This window comes from Mastigoproctus giganteus, chromosome 10 (assembly GCF_048544385.1).
Source record: "Mastigoproctus giganteus isolate SK-2022 chromosome 10, ASM4854438v1, whole genome shotgun sequence".
Lineage (NCBI taxonomy): Eukaryota > Metazoa > Arthropoda > Arachnida > Uropygi > Thelyphonidae > Mastigoproctus > Mastigoproctus giganteus.
In genome coordinates, this window is record NC_143584.1 from 10,103,641 (window position 1) to 10,126,294 (window position 22,654).

The window sequence follows — 22,654 nt, forward strand, 5'->3', positions numbered from 1 at the left end:
GTGTGTAGGCTGAGAAAGAGGAAGAATCCTATTAGTATTGAGCTTGTTTAATTCATTCAAAGCCTTAAACACCTCAATCAGATCACCTCGCAGGTGTGTGGTCTCCAGATGCTGCAATTTGCAGAACTGATGCCTTTCGGCCTTTGTTTCCTAAATATTGTTGGCCTTTGTTTCATAAATATCATCACTTACTATTTAGTATATACAGACTGTTTTATTTCTTTTTAATTGATGTTTTTCTACCTCCAGCAGCAATTTCTGATAGCTGTCATCCTTGTCCACAATTCTTTATTCTGTTTACAAACATTTCTAGACTTTTCTGTGAGCCTGTGCAATATACCGTATTTCCCCATGTATAAGATGCACCCTTTTTGAAAAATTTGGGATCTAAAAACTGGGTGCGTCTTATACAGTGGTTGTAGATTTTTTTTACTTGCATTTCCCGCTTTTTCACGCTTGTTGTCTTTGCACTCATTGTTTCGCACTTGTTACCAGTATATTAGGTTACGTTTTTGCCGCGTTCTACCCAGAAACGGCTCAGAAAAGATTTTCGTACAGTGCTGAATTCAAGTTAAAAGTGATCCAGTTTGCAAAAGTTAATGGAAATCGTGTTGCTGAACTTAAGTTTGGTCCTCCTCCAACTAAGAAAACAATCCGAGACTGGCTACGGGAAGAAGAAACCCTACTGAAAACGCCACGGCAGAAGAAGGCCATGAGAGACAAGTCAGCAAAATGGCCTGATTTAGAGAGGGAACTGAAGATATGAATTGAAGAGCAAAGGACAATTGGAATTCCTGTGTCCACAAAGATGGTTCAGCATGAGGCAAGAAGAATTGCTGATGAAAAAGAAGTTACTGATTTCAAAGGAGGACACAATTGGTGCTTCAGGTTCATGAAATGGAATGGACTAAGCATGCGTACATGCACCGGACTTTCCCAAAAGATGCCTGAAAGCTATGAGCAGAAGGTCCTTGAATTTCATTGTTTTGTCATTCAATGTCGGAAGACACATCAGTTTGAGTTGGTTTTTTTTTTTTTTTTTTAGGAGCATTAGCAACTAAGGCCATATCGCTCCGGGATATGTGGTGGTCATTCCCTGACCTTTCTGCCTCTTCCGTATTTGGTGGTGACGGGCTCGAACCCCGGTCTAATCAAGACGCGTGTGCTACGCACTGCTGCTTCTTTCCACCTGGCTATGGAGGCGCCGAGTTTGAGTTGGGACAGATTGCAAATATGGACGAAGTCTCCCTTCAATTTGATGTCCCAAGTAACAGAACTGTTGATAAGAAGGGGGTGAAAACTAACTGTGACGACAAGTGGACATGAAAAGAGCCATTATACAGTTGTTCTAGCTTGTTGTGCCGACGGAACCAAGCTGCCTCCTATGCTGATTTTCAAACGCAAAACAATGCCAAAAGAAGACATTCTTCGAGGAGTGATTGTCCACGTTCATGACAAGGGTTGGATGGATCAGGATGGGATGAAGATCTGGTTTGAGAAAGTTTGGAGCAGGAGACCAGGTGGATTCTTACGCAAACCTGCCCTATTGGTGCTTGATCAGTTCAGGGCACACATAACAAAAAACACAAAGAAGATTGCTGCAGAGTGCAAAAAAACAAAACTTGCCATCATACCTGGAGGCTTCACATCCCAGCTCCAACAACTTGATGTCAGCATTAACAAACTCTTCAAAGCTGCCATGAGAGACGAATGGAACCAATGGATGAAGTCTTCTGGGGACAATTTGACACCAGCAGGAAGAGTGAAGAAACCAACTATAGGAGAAGTTTGTACCTGGGTGAAAAGATCCTGGGATAATATCAAGATTGAGATCGTTGTCAAGTCATTTAAGAAGTGTGGCATTTCAAATGCCATAGATGGAACTGAGGATGAGGCAATATATGAAGACAGCGATTTGTCATCAGACACAGATGAGGACAAGCTAATGGATGGGAGTTTTGACAGTGATGAGGAGTTGTATGAATTTTATGATGAATAAAACTTAAGTTCAATAACTTTATGTAATACATTTTTTTTTTTCAAATTTTGGGCCCCAAAATTAAGGTGCGTCTAATACATGGGGAAATAAGGTAATTCACTGGTAACCATGAGAATATTTGGCTGACGTATTAATGATAAAAAAAAAAAAGCACTACTCAACTCAACTCATCTGTTTATCCACTCTTATAATTTGTCCAATTCTACCTTAAATTTATTCAAATTGCCCATTTCCACAACACCAGTGGTTGTTGTAACATACTACCAGATGGTAGTATGTTACAACAATCAGTTATTCTCTGGTTGAAAGCAAATTTTTGTTTTTAAATTTTTAAATTTAAGTTTATATTCCTTTATGTGTGTTGTTCGAGAAAGAGTACGGATGCATTTGGCATTTATTCAGTTTTGCAATCCATTTAAAATCTTAAGTACTTTAGCCTGGTCTCCTTGCAGGTGCTTAGTTTCCAAGCATTGCAATTTAGTATTAGTAGTAACAAATGATGCAAGAAAACAAGCTTATACAGTATCAGCCAAAGGAAAAAAAAAAAAACAACCAACATTTCCACATCACCTGTCTATCCCCCCCCCTAACAGTTTGTTTAGCTGTTCCTTGAATTTATTCAAACTACCTACCTACTTCTACAACACCAGATGGAAGTTTGTTTAATCAACTACCTGTTAGCTGAAGACAAATTTCTACACATCTATCCTGCAACCATCCTCTCTCAATTTCAATTTATGCACCCTCATGTACATGGTCTGAGAAAGAGGAAAGATTCCACTGGCACTGCAATTACTTAATCCATTCAGAGCTTTACTCACTTCAGTCAGATCTCCTTGCAGATGTATAGTCTCCAGATGCTGCAGTTTACACAACTGAAGCCTTTCCTGGTAAGAGCACCTTTTTATTTCCCCCTCACTAATCTTTCTTTGTTGCTTGTCTTAGCATCAAATCTGACAGATCCACATCTTTTTGCAAATGAGGCTTCAACACCTGTATGCAGTGTGATTTTGCAGAATTTAAGTCTTTTGTGGTAAGAGTACCCTCTTATGTACTTGACTAATATAGCTGCTCTCTCTGCATCTGTTCCAAGAGATCCGTATACTTCTTAGAATGAGGCTGCCAGACCTGTGTACAGTACCTAGAGTGTGGTCATATATCACCGATGAATGGCCAGTTTAGTTCTGCTTGCTTTTGAGAACATACAAAACCATCAATGCAGACATTGTATTAATGATGAAGGAAACAGGTGCTTGCAACTATTTTGAAATTTTTTTTTGTATTTTGTATCTAATAACTGTAGTCCTGCAACTACATATATAATTTATTGTTATGCCAGTGTTTAAATATGAGAGGCATTTGAAAAGTTGCCTGCATATGAAGGGTTTATTTGAAAAGCCTGGTTACACTTTTGCCACCAATGCTGCAATGTATTGATTCCATCTGTGAAGAAAGTTTTCTCTTGGACCTCCAGGAATTCATTCAGTACAGTAATGATTTCACTGTCATAGAAAATAAATGCTAGCCAGGTATTTTTTCAAATTTGGTAATAGGTGAAAGTTCAGTGGTGTTAGATCATGTGAATATGAGGGATGGTCTAAGATTTCAAAACTGCATTCGTGGAGTGCAGCCATGGCAATGACAGACTTTTGAGCAGGTGCATTGTCCTGGTGGAACCAGACTCCTTTTTGCTGAGTTTTCTTCAGTGTTTTTCTTTGATATTTTTGTAAAAATGCCTCACAAAGCCTGCATAATATGCCCCTCTGACTGGCTGCTCTTACTAGCACTCCATCAGCATCCAAAAAAACCGATGCCATCACAGACAGAATCAACTTGGTTTTCTCTGGAGGGGGAGAAGAGCTGTATGTCCACTGTTTGTTCTGTTCCTTTGTATCTAGCTGAAAGATTGATTGACATCTCATCCATGGTCACAAACCTTGCAAGGAAATTTGCTGGAACAATGCAAATGTTCACTTGCCTTGACAACTCTTGTGTGTTTTTGATCCTGTCAACAACTTTGGGACCCGTTGTGCTGACACCTTTTTCCTAGTGAGAATCTCTGTTATGTGGTATACACGTTCAGATGAGATGTTGAGGTGTTCGCAATGTACTCAGCTGTCACCTTCGATCGCTCATCACTGGATCATGCACCTTATCAACTCATGGAATAAAAAGGGACATCCTCCCCCTCCCTTTTTCCTAGTGAGAATCTCTGTTATGTGGTATACACGTTCAGATGAGATGTTGAGGTGTTCGCAATGTACTCAGCTGTCACCTTCGATCGCTCATCACTGGATCATGCACCTTATCAACTCATGGAATAAAAAGGGACATCCTCCCCCTCCCTTTTTCCTAGTGAGAATCTCTGTTATGAGGTATACACGTTCAGATGAGATGTTGAGGTGTTCGCAATGTACTCAGCTGTCACCTTCGATCGCTCATCACTGGATCATGCACCTTATCAACTCATGGAATAAAAAGGGACATCCTCCCCCTCCCAATGTTGTAACCTATTCTCATGAAATGCCTTTGCCATTACTCCTATTTTTACTAAATATTGGGTGACTGCATGGTGACCAATTTTGTCCATCTTTCCTCATTCACACAATTTTGTTGAATTCAGGATCTGTAATTAAAAAAATATTTATTTTTGAAACAGCATGAAACTTGGCGAGTTACTATTTGAAGTGGTATACATTAAGTGCAGAAATTTTTAGTGTTGTACCACTACCTTTTCATATTCAGGCCATGAACTTTTCAAACCACCATCATAACTGAGGATTTTTTTTTTTACTTCAGCAGTATTGGATTACATTTTTCTTATATTTAATAATTTTCAAGGAAGGTTTTTTTTATCTTTTTTTAAGCTTGCCCTGAAGTTTTTTTCTAGCTACATTCTGCATTTAACTAGACTATTTATATTTATGTCTTTGCTCATTGCTTATAATTTTATGTTCTCAATGCTAATTTTCTTCATCTTATTGTATGTTCTTGCATAAAACAAGCCTTTCTTTATTTTAATCTTTTAGCATTAGTAAAAGCATACAATGCAAGAAAGCAAGCTTATATATCATCAGCAAAAAAAAAAAAAAAAAATCCCTTCTCATTTCACCCATTCCACTTGCTCCAAATGTTTGTCTAGTTCTGCTTTGAATCTATTTAAGCTATCAACTTCTACAATAGATGGAAATTTGTTCCAGCAATCAACACCTGCTGGCTAAAGACAAAAGCCCACAACTGTCTTTCCTCAATTTGAATTTATGCCCTCTCAGGCAATTATTCTGAGCAAGAGGAAGGATCCCATCAGCATTGAGCATGCTCAAACCATTCAAGGCTTTATACACCTCAGTCAGATCGCCTTGTAGGTGCCTAGTCTCCAGACACTGTAATTTGCAAAAATTTGCACTTTGTTCCATTCGCTAATCTTGTTGCCCTTCTCTGTACTCGTTCCAGCAGTTCTACATCCTTCTTCTAATGAGGCCTCCCGACCTGCATACAGTATTCAAGGTGTGGCCTGACCATTGCCTTATACAAGGGGATAATCACCTCCTTATCCCTGCTAGAAAAATTCCTGTATATCATTGACAAGACACCATGAGCTACTCTTGCAGACCATCTTCACTGCTCAGAAAACTTCATATCTGCCTGCACAATTATCCCAGGTCCTTTCCATTCTCTACCACTGTCAGTGTAGTACTACACAGTTGATACATTACTCTGGGGTTACTGCTTCGCATATGCAGTACTTTACATTTGTCAATGTTAAACTTCAGTTGCCACCTCTCTGCCCATTTGCTCAACTTTTCTAGATCCTATTGCAGCAGTGTACTGCCATTAACAACCCTGCCAAACTTCGTATCATTTGAAAACTTGGCCATTAAGCCTAATATACCATCATCAATATCATTAATAAATACAGAAAAGAACAATGGACCCAACACTAATCCCGGGGGACTCCACTAATAACATTAGTCCACGAAGAGCAGTGTCTATTGATTACCACTCTCTGTCTTTTCCCACTCAACCATCCCTTTATCCATAGCAACAATTTGTCTCCAATGCCACACTGCTCCATTGTGCAGCAGTCTTCCATGTGCAACAGTAACAAAAGCCTTTCTAAGATCCAAATATATGATATCAAAATTATTCTTTTGCGTCCAGTTCCTTTGTGACAACATCATAGTATCCAATCAAATTGGTCAGACAAGACTTCCCCTTAACAAAAACCCATGCTGTGACTGAGCTATAACCGAAGTCTTGTCTAGATGATCCTGCAGTGCTTCTTTAACCAGTGCCTCCATTAATTTTCCCAGAACAGAAGTTAAACTAACAGGTCTGTAATTACTTGTGTCGTCCTTTGATCCTCTTTTGTGAATTGGGATCACATTTGCACATCTCCAGTCCATGGGTACCTCCCCTGAGTCCAAGGAAGCTTGTCCAAGGATGATGTCCAAGTTTAAGGCTAAGGGTTTGCTTACTTCCTTTGCTGCCTCCTTTAATATAACTGGATAGATCCCATCCACCCCAGGTGCCTTTCTTATGTTTAACTTCAACAATTTCTCCTCCATTTTGCTCAGTTATTACAAAATCAACTAGCTCACAGCTAGAGTTTAATTCACCTCTGGCATTTTCCTCCCTGAATAACTCCTCATGTGTGAATGTAGATACAAAATATTCATTTAGTTTATCTACCTGAGCAGGATCATCAACAATTGAACCGTTGATATCATGTGGACCAATCTGATTCATCCCCTTCCTTCTGGAGTTTACATAAGTAAAGAACTCTTTGCTGTTTTTCCTTGCATCCTTTGCCAAAGATTTCTTGTAATCTGCCTTTGTCTGCCTAACCTCCTTTGTGACTTGGTTACAGACAAGATTATATCTATCATAGGCTTCTGTGTCAACTGTTAATTTATATGTATCCCATGCATTTTTCTTCTCTGCCATATGTCTCATTAGTTCATCTGACATCCACTTAGGCCTAAACTTTGAACAGTATTTCTTAGTTTGTATGAAAAGCCTAGTAGCTTTCAAGATTAATTCCTTGAATGGTTCCCATTTTAAATTTGCTGTTGGTGACATCATCAGTTGGTCCCACCATATAGAATTTAAATACTGTCTCAGACCACCATAGTCGCCTTTACGAAAGCAAAATCTCTTCCCTTTACCTCTGATGGTAGTTACCTCAAAGAGGTAACTACCATCAGCGGTAAAGGGAAGAGTTTTTGCTTGGTCCGACACTGCACTGTCGGGCCATGTCGACTGGCTGTACTTCCTTGGATTTTATGTGTTTCTTAACTAATAGCATAACCCCTTCCTCTCCTGTTTATCCTTCCTGTACACATTGTATTCCCCAAATTCCATTTCTGCATTCCTTATATCTGTGTGACACCACATTTTTGATATCCCAACAATATCTGCCTTTGATGTTTTGACCGCCTTAAATTTATCAAATATATTTACCAAGCTCCCAGAATTGGTGTATACACAAGTATATATGCACCTGTTCCTCTTCTTAGCTACCCTAACACAATCTATGTGTTTACTTGTACTGCAGTGACTCCCAGGAGTCTCTGAAATCCCCTGCACCTTGTTTTCCAGGCTCCTGCTCATTCCAGTAGAAGCAGTGCAAGGATCACTTTCACCTCTGCCAGCAGCTACTGTTAATCTATTAGTCCATGTGTCCTCCCCCGAGCTAGAAGTTTTCCGACCACCTAATACTGCCTTGATAGCATCAGCAAATATTCTTGCACCCTTTCTATTTAAGTGTATCCCATTCCTGTATAAGCAGTCTCTCCTGTTAACAAGCACAGACCAGGCTTTGAAAAATTCTACCCCTTGAGCCGTGCACAATTTCCCAGGGCCCAATTGATCTACAAAGCTCTCATAATTTTATTTAATATCTCTGAGTTTAGTTTTTTTTAAAAGTTTTTCACAATTATGCATGTTGCATTCTTTTTAATTTAACTTTAACTGCAAATTCTGTTCTTCATGAAGAATGTTTAATTAGCATCACAGTTTTTTTACAAAATCCTGTTTTTTATTATAATGAAATTTTTAAAAATTTGTGATAACATAAAATTAATACAAGTAATGCTTGCAGAAAGTAGCTCATTACAAGTACCCTAGTTGAATGTTTAATAATTTATGGTTGATAATTATGCAATTAATGTGTTGAAAGAAAAAAAATTGCAGTAATATTAATTTTTGTTTTTTGTAAATTTTAGATGATGGGATTTAACTGAAAATTTGACTTAGCCAATATGCTATATATATATATATATATATATATATATATAAAAATATAAAGAGAGTATATCACTGTTATCTGATCACTGTGGTTTAATGTATGTATGAACTGAACTTTAACATTGACAACATGATATTTTGAAACATTATGGAAGAATAGTTATATTCCTCAGAGTCAAAAAAACTGGTCTTAATTATTAGTTTCTTAAAATTTATTTTATTATTTTTTTTATTTTTAGGAACCAGTTGGCCTGTTGCTTCATTCCTTCTGGTCAATGCTGCACTTGGTGCTGGTGTTTTAAACTATCCATTCGCTTATGATAAAGCTGGAGGCATTTTTTTTGCTGCCTTCTTGCAAATAGTATGTTTTTTTTTTTATCTTTTTTCTAGTATATACTTATTAATATATAATATTAATTTCTGTAAATATTTAATATTTATTAATTAAATTTGATTCTTTTAAAGTTCTGAAAAATGTAAGTATATTCTTATATATTGTTTAGCCAACAAACTTTCTATAGTGTGTAGCAAAAATTTCTATCTAATATTTTAATAAGAAATTAGCCAAAAGCCAACTGGACTGAAACTAAGAGGCAGGACTGACTTTTTGAGACTTTTAAGTACCTAAATAAACAAGAAAATGCTACCTCTCCACAGTACACCATTCATTTTGTTGCTCTTGAGAGTTGATGTCTGGATACTGCCATTCTTAAACTTCCATCTTAACACAACTTTGGTTAAAGGTATCCTTAGGACAGTGATCCTCAATCTTCCTTAACCAAACAGGCAAAAAAATAAAATAAAATAATAAAAATAAATAAATAAAATGGAAAACAATTAAATACAATGAAGTAATTAAGCAGATATGCTTGGCCCATTTTGGCACTTTCTTGTTGATCAGCATAGTGTAAGTACATCAATGGATTTAAACATAAGCTGCTGTTTAGGGCATCTGACATTGTGATATGTAACATATTGTAAATGTACCAAAATGGTTGTTAAATTACACATATACAGTATACTTAGTCCATGGTCCAGTAGTTACCGTATGTAGCCAATAAAGAGGTTGTGAGTTCAAGCCCATACATCGCCAACCAAGGCAGTCATATCTTACTTTGCCCTATGGCTGGGCCTTTCTAAGTAAGTGTTTTTGCTTTCATGGTCATTTAAATAAAATTGTTCATATATTGTATTTTAAAAAAAAATTAAAACTATATATTTTATTTACTATTATTTTTATATATTTTTGCTAATTACATTTTACAATACAGAACTAATAATATTCCTGATAATATTAATATTACAATAAGATTCCTGATAAGAGTCATTTGTTTGCAATGTATAATTTTTACTAAATTTATAATTTAAGAGCAAATGATTTAAGATTTTAATAGCAATAAAAAATGCTATTATTTATTATAATAATAGCATTTTTTATTGTTTTGTGCAAGTAACTGTATAAAACAAAGCTGAGTGTGGTCCTGGGGTAGCAGCACATGCATACTGGTATGCAGATTGTTTATTTCAATGCACAGATACAATTTTAGTGTCTGTGCATGGATTGAAAGAAAAAATACAAAAGCACTCAGTTACTTGTTAACTAAGTGCTTTTGTATTCACACTGGTATATTTTAGGCCAGTGCATGTACAATATTGGAAAAACCAAAGTTTACAGAATAATAAACTGAGACCTCTGCCTCAGGCTGGCTGAATACAGCCTAAGTAAAAAAATCCTTTGTAGAGAACTTCTCAAGGCTGTGGAGGACTTGAACTTGTGAATTGTCCTTGGGAATTCTTGACACTTCAGTTACTCAAGCTAAATGACCAATTCTTACAGTACTCTTAATTCATACAGTTTTATTGTGTATTACATCTGTAAAAACTTTTTCATTGGGTGATTTTAATGCCATGCAGGCTGAAAAATGTGAAATAGCTCATGGGGAAACTGTACACCCTCCACCTGAGGTTGGCTAACTACAGCCTAAATTGAAGAGGCTTTTATAACAGCTTTCAAGAAAAACAAAATCTGCATAAGAGATGGAAAGAGTCAGGTGCTGTACAAGATTGCATTGCCTTTTCCAGAGAGTGTGTTCAGGCAGTGTTCAGCCACCAGCAATCATCTGCAATTAAGAAGCATTTAAATTATTATTATTAGCCATATTGTGCAAGGAAGCCTAAGGCTTATGCTGTACCAGCAAAAAAAAATTTGAGTACCCTGAGAGAGAGAGAGAGAGAGAGAGAGAGAGAGAGAGAGAGAGAGAGAGAGAAGTAGGAGAGAATCACCAAAAGAGAGAAGAATGATGATGATGCTCAGGACCCTGGGTGTGCCAAGCCCATACTCACAAGATGTGAGCCCCTGGGGTTAATGCAACTCTACGAAAAGGCAAATCGTTTTATGACTCTCAGCACACAGGAATTCCTAAAACACTGGACCTTGAATTGTGGATGGACCACATTGCGCAATTCTCAAACACTGTGGCCTCGATGTATCCAGGCAACTTACAGCCAACAATGTCCCTAACTGATATGCTCGCCACAGTTTGCATCACCAGGAAGCAGCTTATAACTGCTATAAACGGATTGCCATCCATCACAACTGCAGGCCCCATCGTTTTATGACTCTCAGCACACAGGAATTCCTAAAACACTGGACCTTGAATTGTGGATGGACCACATTGCGCAATTCTCAAACACTGTGGCCTCGATGTATCCAGGCAACTTACAGCCAACAATGTCCCTAACTGATATGCTCGCCACAGTTTGCATCACCAGGAAGCAGCTTATAACTGCTATAAACGGATTGCCATCCATCACAACTGCAGGCCCTGACCTTGTGCGGCAATTCCAGAGCAAATGCCTTGGCACATTTATCATCAATTTTTAACCATGTCTTAACACAGCACTACTTTCCCCCTCTCTGGAACATATATGCTGTGAAGCCACATCCTAAATGCCAAGCTGCAACCCTCATTAAACAGTTCAGGCCAATCTCTCATTCTTCCAGATGTTTGTTATTTGGTTTTTACGATCATTAGCAACTAAGGCCATATTGCTTCGGGGATATGCGCCTGATCTTTCCGCATCCTCCATATTTGGTGGGCACGGGCTTGAACCCCGTTCTAATCAAGAAGCGTGTGCTACGCACTGTTGCTCCTGCCCACCTGGCTATGGAGGTGCCATTCTTCCAGCCTCTTGAAACTCACGGAGAAGACATTACTTTCAACTATCATCAATCAAATCATGCCTCACAAACCCCCAGATTAACTATGCCATTCCTGGAAGATCCACAGTCACCAATTTAACATCCATAACCAGCACCACTCTCAGAGCACTGAAAGTTAAAACAGAGCTTGCCATCACGTACGTCGAACTGGAAGCTGCCTTCGACTCAATCAGCATCCCCTCACTTGTTCACCTCCTAGAAAATTGCTTCTACATAAAAGGTGACAAGTGGTTTATCACAACCCTGCTTTCTGACAGAACGATTCTTCCTACAGCGGATCAAGACATAATCTGAAGAAAGATCACTGCGGGAGTTTCCCAAGTTGGAGTCCACTCTGGAGCACTAGTTACTGCAGTTATTATTCCATTTCTGCAACAGAGAGAAGACATACTCTGCTATGCCAATGATATTAAGCTATACACTCAGATTAATTCCGGCGAACATATCTCAAACATCAATAAAAAGATCAATGAAAAGTTACACGACTTAGGATCCTATCTCTATCAATTTGGACTACTGATTAACCCTGCCAAATCAGCCTAAACCATCTTTTCTCTTAAGCACTAACCCACTGAGATCCAAGCTTCTCTAGACAGTATTTCCTTTCCAGTGGTCAAGATATATACAGACTTGAGAGTTGTCTTCGATTATAAACTGAGCTTCAACTGCCACATCAACAAGTTCATAATGAAATTCTGCCAAATGCACTGGACTATTAAACAACTGCTCCATGTTAGGGATCTGGATGTGACTCATTGGTATGAACACACTTCTGTATACTCCATTGTATTATATGCCTCAGAAATTTGGGCATCTGCAGCCCCAACCAACATCAGGTGTGTGTGTGTACTCCACCGAATACTGGCTCCTTTGTTGGATTACATATAAACATCGTCATCCACCTCTGCAAAGAACAACTGCAATGGCGACCTCGCTAAATCTTGTAATGGAAAGACACCTCATCCTAACTGCCAAAGTGACTGCCAGAATAATCTTGGAGCCAAACTTCTGGGAACTGTGCAGCTGGAGAACCTCTCAACCCAGACTGAGGTCAGCTTCCACACTTATAGCCAATCCTAACAGACTAGCCCTTTGTGATCATTTTCTTCCCAAACAGTTTTATTAGTATTAGCAATAGCCACATGGTGTAAGAAACCCATGGCTTATGCTGCACCAGCCAAAAAAAAAAAAAAACAATAATAATAATAAAACAAAAATAAAATAAGAAAATTTAAAAAATAAGAATAATAATTAATAAAAGAAAACGAAATGGACAACCTATGCATTTCGCTCCTCCCATAGGTAATTATCCAGCTGACCTGTGAATTTCCCCAAACGCTACCATCCATGTAGGTAACTTATTCCAGTAATTTATAACTCACTGGCCAAAATAAAACTTCCTGCAATCCAGTCTAAACATTCCCCCCCTCCCATAACTTGAAATTATGGGAGGGGGGAGTTCCCCTAGTTCTAGAATCATTTATAACCGTGAAAATTTCGTCCTCATTCATTTTACTTATGCCTCTCAGAGCCTTGAACACCTCTATCAAGTATCAAGGACCCATTTCCCCATATGGATCCTTTCAACAAGCTGATATCTTTCTTTAGGTGCAGTCTCCATACTTGAACACAGTATTCAAAGTGTGGTGTAGCCTTATATAATGGGATTGTGATGTCCTTATCTCTATTAGCAATTGTTCAATAAATCATCAATAGAATACCATGGGCCTTCCTTGCAACCAGTCTACAATGCTCAGAGAACTTCATGTCTGACTGTATCATAATATCCAAGTCCCTTTCCTCCACTACCTGCTTAAGTTCAACTCCGCCAAGTGTATTTAGTTATTTTGGGGTTACCATACCCCAGGTGCAATACTTTACATTTTGCTGGATTAAAGCATAGCTGCCATTTTTCTGACCATCCTGAAGTCTATCTAGGTCATTCTGAAGAAGCTCTGCTTGGTGGCAATCATTAACCACTCTACCAATCTCTACATCATCTGAAAATTTAGACATCACGCCCTCTGTCCTTTCATCGATGTCGTTTATGAAAATCAAAAACAACAGTGGTCCTAATACTAATCCTCAGGGAACCCCACTTCTTATATCAACCCAATCCGAGACATAGCCATTTATCACAACCCTCTGCCTCTTGCCCTGAAGCTTTCCAGCTATCCATCTAAGGATTTTCCTTGTGATTTCAACCTGTTCCACCTTATAAAGTAACCACTCATATGGGACTGAGTCAAAAACTTTGCTGAACTCCAAATAAACAATGTCGAAATTATTCCCTAAGTCCAGCTCTTGAGTGACCCTGTCAAAATAACTAACCAAATTAGTTAAACATGATTTTCCCTTTACAAAACCATGCTGAGCATCCTTCAGAATTCCATTTCCATCTAAATGATCCTGAATTACACCCTTGATCATTGTCACCGTGATTTTCCCTACTACTGAAGTTAGACTAACTGGCTGGTAATTTCCCACTTCACTTAGAACATTGACACTTTTACAATCCAACAGAATCATTCCTGAGTCCAGTGATGCTCTCAAAATTAGCCTCAATGGTTCAATGCACTCACTTGCCATCTCCCTTAAGATTATAGTTTTATATGCCATCAAATCCAGGAGCCTTACTGGCCATTAGGCTCAAAAGTTTCTTCATTCAAGACAACGATGGCGAGATCAAGACCACCTCCAAGAGCTACAACAGAACAGGTCTTAAAAGACCTAAGCCGGAACAAGTTCATGATGATGATGAGTTTCTTCATTAAATAAACATGTGAAACATTTTTTTCAACTTCACTTCCATAATTTCTCATTGATGTATAGGGTTTTTTTTTTCTATAAAGATGCTCCAAGCAATTGACCTCTACAAATTTGCAAAGGATCGGAAATACTGGAGAGAGATCCTTAATAGCTTAACCTGAACCAGGCAAACTGCACATTAACATGGGCAGTATAATAATGTTGAATATATTGTAAATAATGTCAAAATTATAATATCTTTATGAATATATTGTAAATAATTTCTGAAACTTATTCTGTTGTTGGCTTTGGGGGATGAACCCGAATCTTGATGTGGGCTCTGTTCCCCAAAGCCATTGTCCACCGCCAATGGAAAACTCCTGGCATTGCTGCTGTGAAGAGTATATTGTATATATCACTTTAGTATACAATAAAGATTATATATATATATTGTATGAATTCCTCTGGTTTTAGATGGAACCCAAACCTCTGACAAGTGGAAACAAACTACTGTATTATTATTACAGTACTATCATAGAGGGTACACAGTATCCTCTATCATAGAGGGGCAGAAGACACACAATACTACAGTACATTACACTATCGTGGCTATGGCAGGGCTGGCCTTAGGAAATGCAGGGCCCGATTGGAGCATGTTGACAGGTCCCTTGAAAAATTCAATATTAACCCCTCAGTATTTTGAAATAATGAAAAACTAAAACTATTAATAGTTATTTATTGTTTTATATTATTACAATTTGTTAACAATTGCCCAAACATTTTGATAATATAAACAAAACTAATCAGAAGGATATTTTTCTTGCCTTTTTATCGGCAAAATCTTTCAAGACTTTCTCAAAATTTAAATTCCTCTTCTTCACTTTCAATGGATAAAATTACAAGGCTGTTGAGTTTTCTCTTGAAACGTTGTCGACCTCGGATATGTTTTATTAACTTGAATCGGGAAAAGCTTCTTTTCCCTGATGTTACAGTTACTGGAATCATTAAAAATATTTTTAGTGATATGAATAAATTCTGAAATCCATTGGCTCTTTCATTAGTTGCAAGAAATTTTTAAATATTTAAAGGATTTTCGAAGCACGATTCTGGAAGAATTGGTTTCAGTGCTTACATTTCCTCCACTAGCATATGGCCATTAATATCTGTTACCTTCATAGACTTGACCAATTCGTTGCTCTCAATGATTTTGGCATCTGAAAGTGTAATTTCTAAATCCGCAGCATGTTTTCTTAACTCATCCTTTGGAATTCTTAGAAATTTCCCAAGAACCCAAAAAGATTATGTTTTACTAATTGCTTGAAACGTGACTCTAGAACTGCAAAACCTTGTCTAAGATTTGATTAAAGCAGTTCACCTTATAAGCTTCTTTCAGTGTTCATCAGCAGACTTGCAATTGAAGCACCTTTTTTTTTTGTAACTTTTTTTTTTTTGTGTGAAATTCTGGAGATACTTCCAATGCTGTCGCAAGTTCTGTGGCACCAACTAAGACTTCTTTAAAACCAGCCTCTCTATATTTTGATATCTAGAGCAGAAGCTTTTTAAATGAAGAAAGAGCTATAGCAAGATCTGTAGAATCACTTTGCAGTTCTTTACTAACAAAATTTACTTGAAACAATAAATCTTGCCAAAATACTAATGAATCAAGAAACTTGCATTCCTCGATCTGGTTAGCTAGTGATTCAGTTTCACTTCTTGCTTGGGGATCTTCTGATATTTCTGCTATTTCCAAAAGCACATAATAGAAATCACCAACTTGATACCTTAAAGCCTTCACACTTTGCATCTGACACTCCTGCCTTGTTTCACAGAGAGGTTTTGCAGAAAAACCCTACACATGTTTAGAAAACTGACCATCTCTTTGTTGATGCTGAAAAGAGCACGTACAGATGTTGAAGTGTCTCAAAAAAGGTCATTTCATCAGGACAGGTTTTGGCCATATCCCCTAGAATTAGATGTAATTGTAACAAGCACATGGTGTAAAAACTGCTCTTGAATTTTCCTGTGAAAGTCGTGCCTGAACACCTGAAACTTTTCCTCTCATATTAGCTCCATTGTCATAACCTCGACCTCAGTTATTAGTTATGTCTAATCCTAATATTTTGAGTTCCTGTTTCAGCATATTGTACAAATTTTCTCTTATACTACTCTTTACATTGATATTTTATGAACTGCTCATACACACTGCTGGCATATTGGGCAATGTTCCATTGGAGACGTGTCTAATCGTCAGGAATGTTTGTTCCTGATGGCTAATATCATGTGTAAAATCAAAAATAACAGCAAAATACTTGGCTGATTTTATTTGCCTAACAATATTGTTTTGTCCTGCATCTCCCATGATACCGAGGAGTTCGTTTTGGGTTTGTTTTCAGAGGTATTGGTCTTGAATATCTTTATTAGAAGTTCATCGAAGATGCTCTGAATAATGGGGTAAAATTTTCCCAATAATTCTATGATAACAAGAAAGTTTCCATTGTTGGAATTTCCCAGTTGTTCAATAGAGCCACGAAAAGCCAAATTATGCTCTGACAAAAATTGAACAACAGTGACTAATCGTTCAAAAACTTGATGGCATTGTTTTTTTTTTTTTGATTGATCTGTTTCTGTTCGATTTTGTCGATGGTTTCTTCAGTAAAGAGTCTTCTCTGCAGTTCACAACAATTTAAGATAGCTCCAAAATGGCCTTTTGATTTTTCATTCTCTGATAATCTTGTATGAATATTGGGCCAATTGTCAAATCCATTAGTGGCCAAGGCACTTTTCATATTTCCAAAAAGGTGACAGAAAAAATAAAATATCCTGTCAGCTGATTCAGAGTATATTATCCATGGGTGAAGAATGATTTCCCCATTCAGAAGCTTCCTTTGGCAATGAACTTTTGAGAAATGTGTTCCCTTTTCGTTTCATGGAAAGTCTTTCAAAAGAATTTTTGGTGGACCTTTCTTCACTAAATAGTCCCTCACACATTAGACAACTATTTTTGGCCAAGTGATTGGATCATCTGTTATGTTTAGCTGACCTTCAAGGCTTGTATTGTTTTGATCTTCTTTTTCTTGATTCCAGATTGACTCTGCTCTGATTAGTTGTGATCAGCCTGAAGTATTTCTAAGTCAACATCTATTTTCTCAAAGTCTCAATTGCTTATCTCTTCACTCTGACTGGTTATTGCGTCATCATCTTCTTGATCATTTCTGTTACTAATGATCTTTTCACTCTGACTTGTTGTTGCTGCGCCTCCGTAGCCAGGTGGGCAGGAGCAGCAGTGCATAGCACACGCTTCTTGATTAGACCAGGATTCGAGCCTGTGACCACCAAATACAGAAAGGTCAGGGAATGACCATTGCATATCCCCGGAGCAATATGGCCTTAGCTGCTAATGCTCCTAAAAACCAAATAACAACAAACAAACTTGTTGTTGCTTCAGAGTGAGACATTTCCATGTTACCAATTGATTCTCGAGTTGTGTTGCTTTCTTCTGCTTCCAGTTGCATAAATTCTGCAGAACTCAGACCTGCTTCATCAGACATCTTTGCCCAATACCTATCTAGAGCATCATGTTGCTTTGTGCTAGTGGCTTGCTTTAATTTATTTAATTTTCCTTTAAATTTCCTCTCGGGTATTTCCTCCTAACAACTCTAGCTTTCTTTGACCCTGGCATTGTACTAAAATTATTTAAAAATAATAATAAATAAATATATGAATATGGAATATAAGGAAATAGTCTTAAAAAAAACCAAAGTGTGACACCCAAAGTTTCACAGATAAAATCGAATTTTGGCAGAAGCAAGTAGTGTGGATGCTGTAAAATAATATCAGCTGATCAATTTTTTGGTTTATTTTCATGACCATAAGCATCATTTAAAAAAGGTTTTAAATTTACAATTCCCCATACAGAATTTACATATTATTTTGATAAACAATTAAATTTAATTTATTGCACTGTTTTATGATCAAAAAATAAAAAAATGTTAAAAAATAAATAACCTTGCATTCCAAAAAATTTAAATGTAAGTTCTTTTATTGAATATGTTTTATTTTCTTGTAACTACATTTCATATTGACTGTCATCAATCAAATCCAAACTTTATACATCAAAATTTTTTTCATACGGTTCCAGGAATTTGCATATTTTCATTTTTAGGTTAGCTACGAAACAGTTGTCAAAACGGTTTGTGTCATGTTCCAGCTCCAACTCAATAAATAAAATGAAGAATAAAATAACTTTTACTTACCTACACAAGGAGCACAATTATTCAAATAAAAACACACCAATATTACAAAATAACATTATAGCAATGTGGTTGGTGGGGTTGCTCAGCCATACAGTGGGTGCCAGACGAAAGTAATTAATTTTCATACATGTATACCCCACCTTATGTTTGGCCTAGACATAAGGTGGGGTATATGTGTATGAAAATTAATTACTTTTGATATTTCAAGGGATGTGTAAAAACTAGCCTTGAGATAATTACCTCTAGATAATGGCCAACATTTCCAGACTTTTATATGTAAAAAAAAAAACATGTAAAAAAAAAAAAAAAATCATTGCTTCGGGTTTCACAGGAGCCCGCACACTCTAAATACGTTTTAAAATCATTTCTTTAATTAACTTAAAAATAATAATAATAATAATTTCTTTCTCTTTTTTTCCCTTTTCATTTATCTCTTTTTTAATTTCTTTTTTTTTTTTATCATTTAATTTAAATTTTTTTGCCACGCATGGGGCCACAAGAGTGCGGGGCCCGATTGGGTCCAATTGGCCTAAAACTGGCCCTGGCTATAAGGAATCAGTATATCCCTAAAGAATTGCAAGTAGATTGGTTGGGAGTGCTAAGGGTTGGTTCTATAAAAAATGTTTGAGATGTGAACTGTAGAGCTTAGAGACTAGACATCTCAGGAATAACCTGATAGAGAGGCATTTATGGCCCTTGAAGTAATAAGTAGAATGAATGAATAAAATATTTTCATGTTGGCAGGTAATACAAAAACAAGAGGACATAAATATAAAATTTTGGGAAGCACTAGATTAGATTTTGTGAAGTTCACCTTTGGACAGCATGCTGTTGATCACTGGAATATGGCACCTTCTAAGGTATTTGAAGTGAGAGTCTGACAAGGTTGGAGGTAGAACTGGATTGTTACTTTTTCAAAATGGTCATTTGTGATCAACTTTTTTTTTCTTTTTTCTTCTTCCTTTGACTGATGCAGAATAAACTTGCTCCCTTACATCATTTTGTGTAACTAATACAGAACTAAGTTAATTTCTGCCAAATTCCTTTTTACTTTCTCTCTCTCTCTCTCTCTCTCAGGGTAACTCGGAAAGTTTTTTTTTTTTTTTTTTTTGGCTAGTGCAACATAAGCTTCATGCTTCCTTGCACTATATGGCTAATAATAATAATAAATCAGACCAATTACAATGAGCTGCCACAAAGGAACTTGATATAAAGAATAACTTTGACATCAACTACCTAGATTTCACTAAACCTTTTCGTGCAAACCCACATGAACAATTGTTGTTTAAACTTGAGCAGTGTGGCATTTAGAAAAAAGTTACTACTAAAGATAAAGAGATGGTTAAGTGCAGGAGACAAAGAGCAGTTATAAATGGCCATTGCTCTTCATGGACTAATGTTATGAGTGGGAATTCGGTCCTGGAAAGATTGTGCAAGGCTCAAGGGGTAGAATTTTTTCAGCCTGGACTGTACTTGTTAACAGGAGAGATTGCTTCTACAGGGATGGGATACACTTAAATAGAAAGGGTGCAAGAATATTTGCTGATGCTATCGAGACAGCGTTAGGTGGGTCGGAAAACTGCTAGCTTGGGGGGAGACAAAGACCAATAGATTGACAGTAGCCACTGGCAGAGGTGAAAGAGATTCTTGCACTGCTTCTATTAGAATGAGCAGAAGCCTGAAAAACAAGATGCTTGGTATTTCAGAGACTGCTGGGAGTCATTGCGGTACAAGTAAACACATGGGTTGCGTTAGGGTAGCTAAGAATAGAAACAGGTGCAGGTATACTTGCATGTACACCAATGATAGGAGTTTAGTAAATAAATTTGATGAATTTGAGGTATTGCTCAAAACATCAAAGGCAGATATTGTTGGGATATCAGAGACGTGGTGTCACACAGATATAAGGGATGCAGAACTGCAATTTGGGGAGTACAACGTCTACAGAAAAGATAGACAGGATAGGAAGGGTTGAGGGGTTATGCTATTAGTTAAGAAACACATAAAAACCAAGGAAGTGAAGCCAGTCGACATCGCTGGACAGTGCAGTGTTGAATCAGTTTGGTGTGACATAAGCATTGGGAGATCAAAATTGAGAGTAGGAGTGTGCTATAGGCCTAATGACTCTGATGAGTATAATAAGGAACTGTACAGGGAAATAGAGTGGGCCAGTAAATCAGAGAGTCTTATAATGGGAGATTTTAATTTCCCAGATATTGACTGGAATTTGGGGGCTGGTCACTCACACACTAGCAGGGCTTTTGTGGATTTATTGGATGATTATTTTCTACATCAGCATGTTCGGGAGGCAACTAGAGGGAGTAATACTCTTGATTTGATTGTCAGCAGTGATTCTTCATGCATTAAGAATCTGCAGATAAATGAACCACTAGGTGGCAGTGATCACAGTGTGCTGAAGTGGGATTTACTCAAAGAGGTAACTACCATTATGGGTAAAGGGAAGGGTTATTGCTTCCGTAAAGGCGACTACGATGGACTTGAGACAGTATTTAAATTCTATACAGTGGGACCAACTGATGATGTTACCAACAGCAAATTCAAAATGGGAAGCATTCAAAGAACTTATCTTGGAAGCTACTAGGCTTTACATACCAACTAAGAAATATTGTTCAAGGTTTAGGCCAAAATGGATGTCAGATGAACTAATGAGGCATATGGCAGAGAAGAAAAATGCATGGGATACTTACAAATTAACACGACACAGAAGCCTATGATAGATACAAGTTGATATGCAACCAAGTTACAAAGGAGGTTAGGCAGGCGAAGGCAGATTACGAGAAATCCTTGGCAAGGGATGCAAAGAAAAACAGCAAAGAGTTCTTTACTTATGTAAACTCTAGAAGGAAGGGGATGAATCAGATTGGTCCACTTGATATTGATGGGTCAACTGTTGATGATCCTGCTCAGGTAGCTAACAAACTAAATGAATATTTTGCATCGACATTCACACATGAGGAGTTATTCAGCAAGGGGAATGCCAGAGGTGTATTCAACTCTAGCAGTAAGCTACAGAATCTTGAAATAACTGGGAGTAAAGTGGAGGAGAAACTGTTGAAGATAAACACAAGAAAGGCACCCGGGGTGGATGGGATCTATCCAGTTATATTAAAGGAGGCAGCAAAGGAAGTAAGCAAACCCTTAGCCATAATTATGAGAGCTTCCTTGGACTCAGGGGAGGTACCCATAGACTGGAAATGTGCAAATGTGACCCCAATTCACAAAGGCTGACACAAGTAATTATAGACCTGTGAGCTTAACTTCTGTTCCAGGAAAATTAATGGAGGCACTGGTTAAAGAAGCACTGCAGGATCATTTAGACAAGACTTCAGTTATAGCTCAGACACAGCATGGTTTTGTTAAGGGGAAGTTTTGCCTGACCAACTTGATTGGATACTATGATGCAGTCACAAAAGAACTGGATGCAGGGAATAACTTTGATATTATATACTTGGATCTTAGAAAGGCTTTTGATACTGTTGCACATGGAAGACTGCTACACAAATTGGAGCAGTGTGACATTGGAGGCAAATTGCTGCTATGGATAAAGGGGTGGTTGAGGGGGAGAAGACAGAGAGTGGTAATCAATGGACACTGCTCATCGTGGACTAATGTTATTAGTGGAGTCCCTCAGGGCTCAGTGTTGGGTCCATTATTGTTTTCTGTATTTATAAATGATATTGATGATGGTATATCAAGTTTAATGTCCAAGTTTGCAGACGATACAAAGGAAGGCAGGGTTGTCAAGGACACTACTGACACTATCCTGCTGCAACAGGATCTGGAAAGGTTCAGCAGATGGGCTGAGAGGTGGCAAATGAAGTTTAACATTGACAAATGTAAAGTACTACACATGGGAAACAGCAACCCCAGAGTAACGTATCAACTCTGTGGTACTACACCGACACAATGGTAGAGAATGAAAGGGACTTGGGGGTGGTTGTGCAGGCAGATATGAAGTTCTCTGAGCAGTGCAGACGGGCTGCAAGAGTAGCTCATGGAGTATTGTCAATGATATACAGGAATTTTTCCAGCAGGGATAAAAAAAAAAAAAAGTAAAGTGCAGCCATTATCAACCCACTGCAGGATGGAAGCCTCCTCAACAATTCATGTTGAGGGAGGCTTCCAGCAGGGATAAGGAGGTGATTATTCCATTGTATAAGG

At 37.6% G+C, this 22,654-nt stretch overlaps 1 protein-coding gene across 1 annotated transcript in view; it reads left to right on the forward strand.

Annotated features, from left to right (window-relative positions):
• LOC150078678 (sodium-coupled neutral amino acid transporter 7-like) overlaps positions 1-22,654 on the forward strand; it is a 197,634-nt gene that overhangs the window by 75,624 nt on the left and 99,356 nt on the right. The window contains exon 2 of the mRNA XM_090383493.1: positions 8,488-8,609. Coding sequence (XP_090239619.1) covers positions 8,488-8,609 — 122 coding nt within the window. The remainder of the gene's footprint in view (positions 1-8,487; positions 8,610-22,654) is intronic.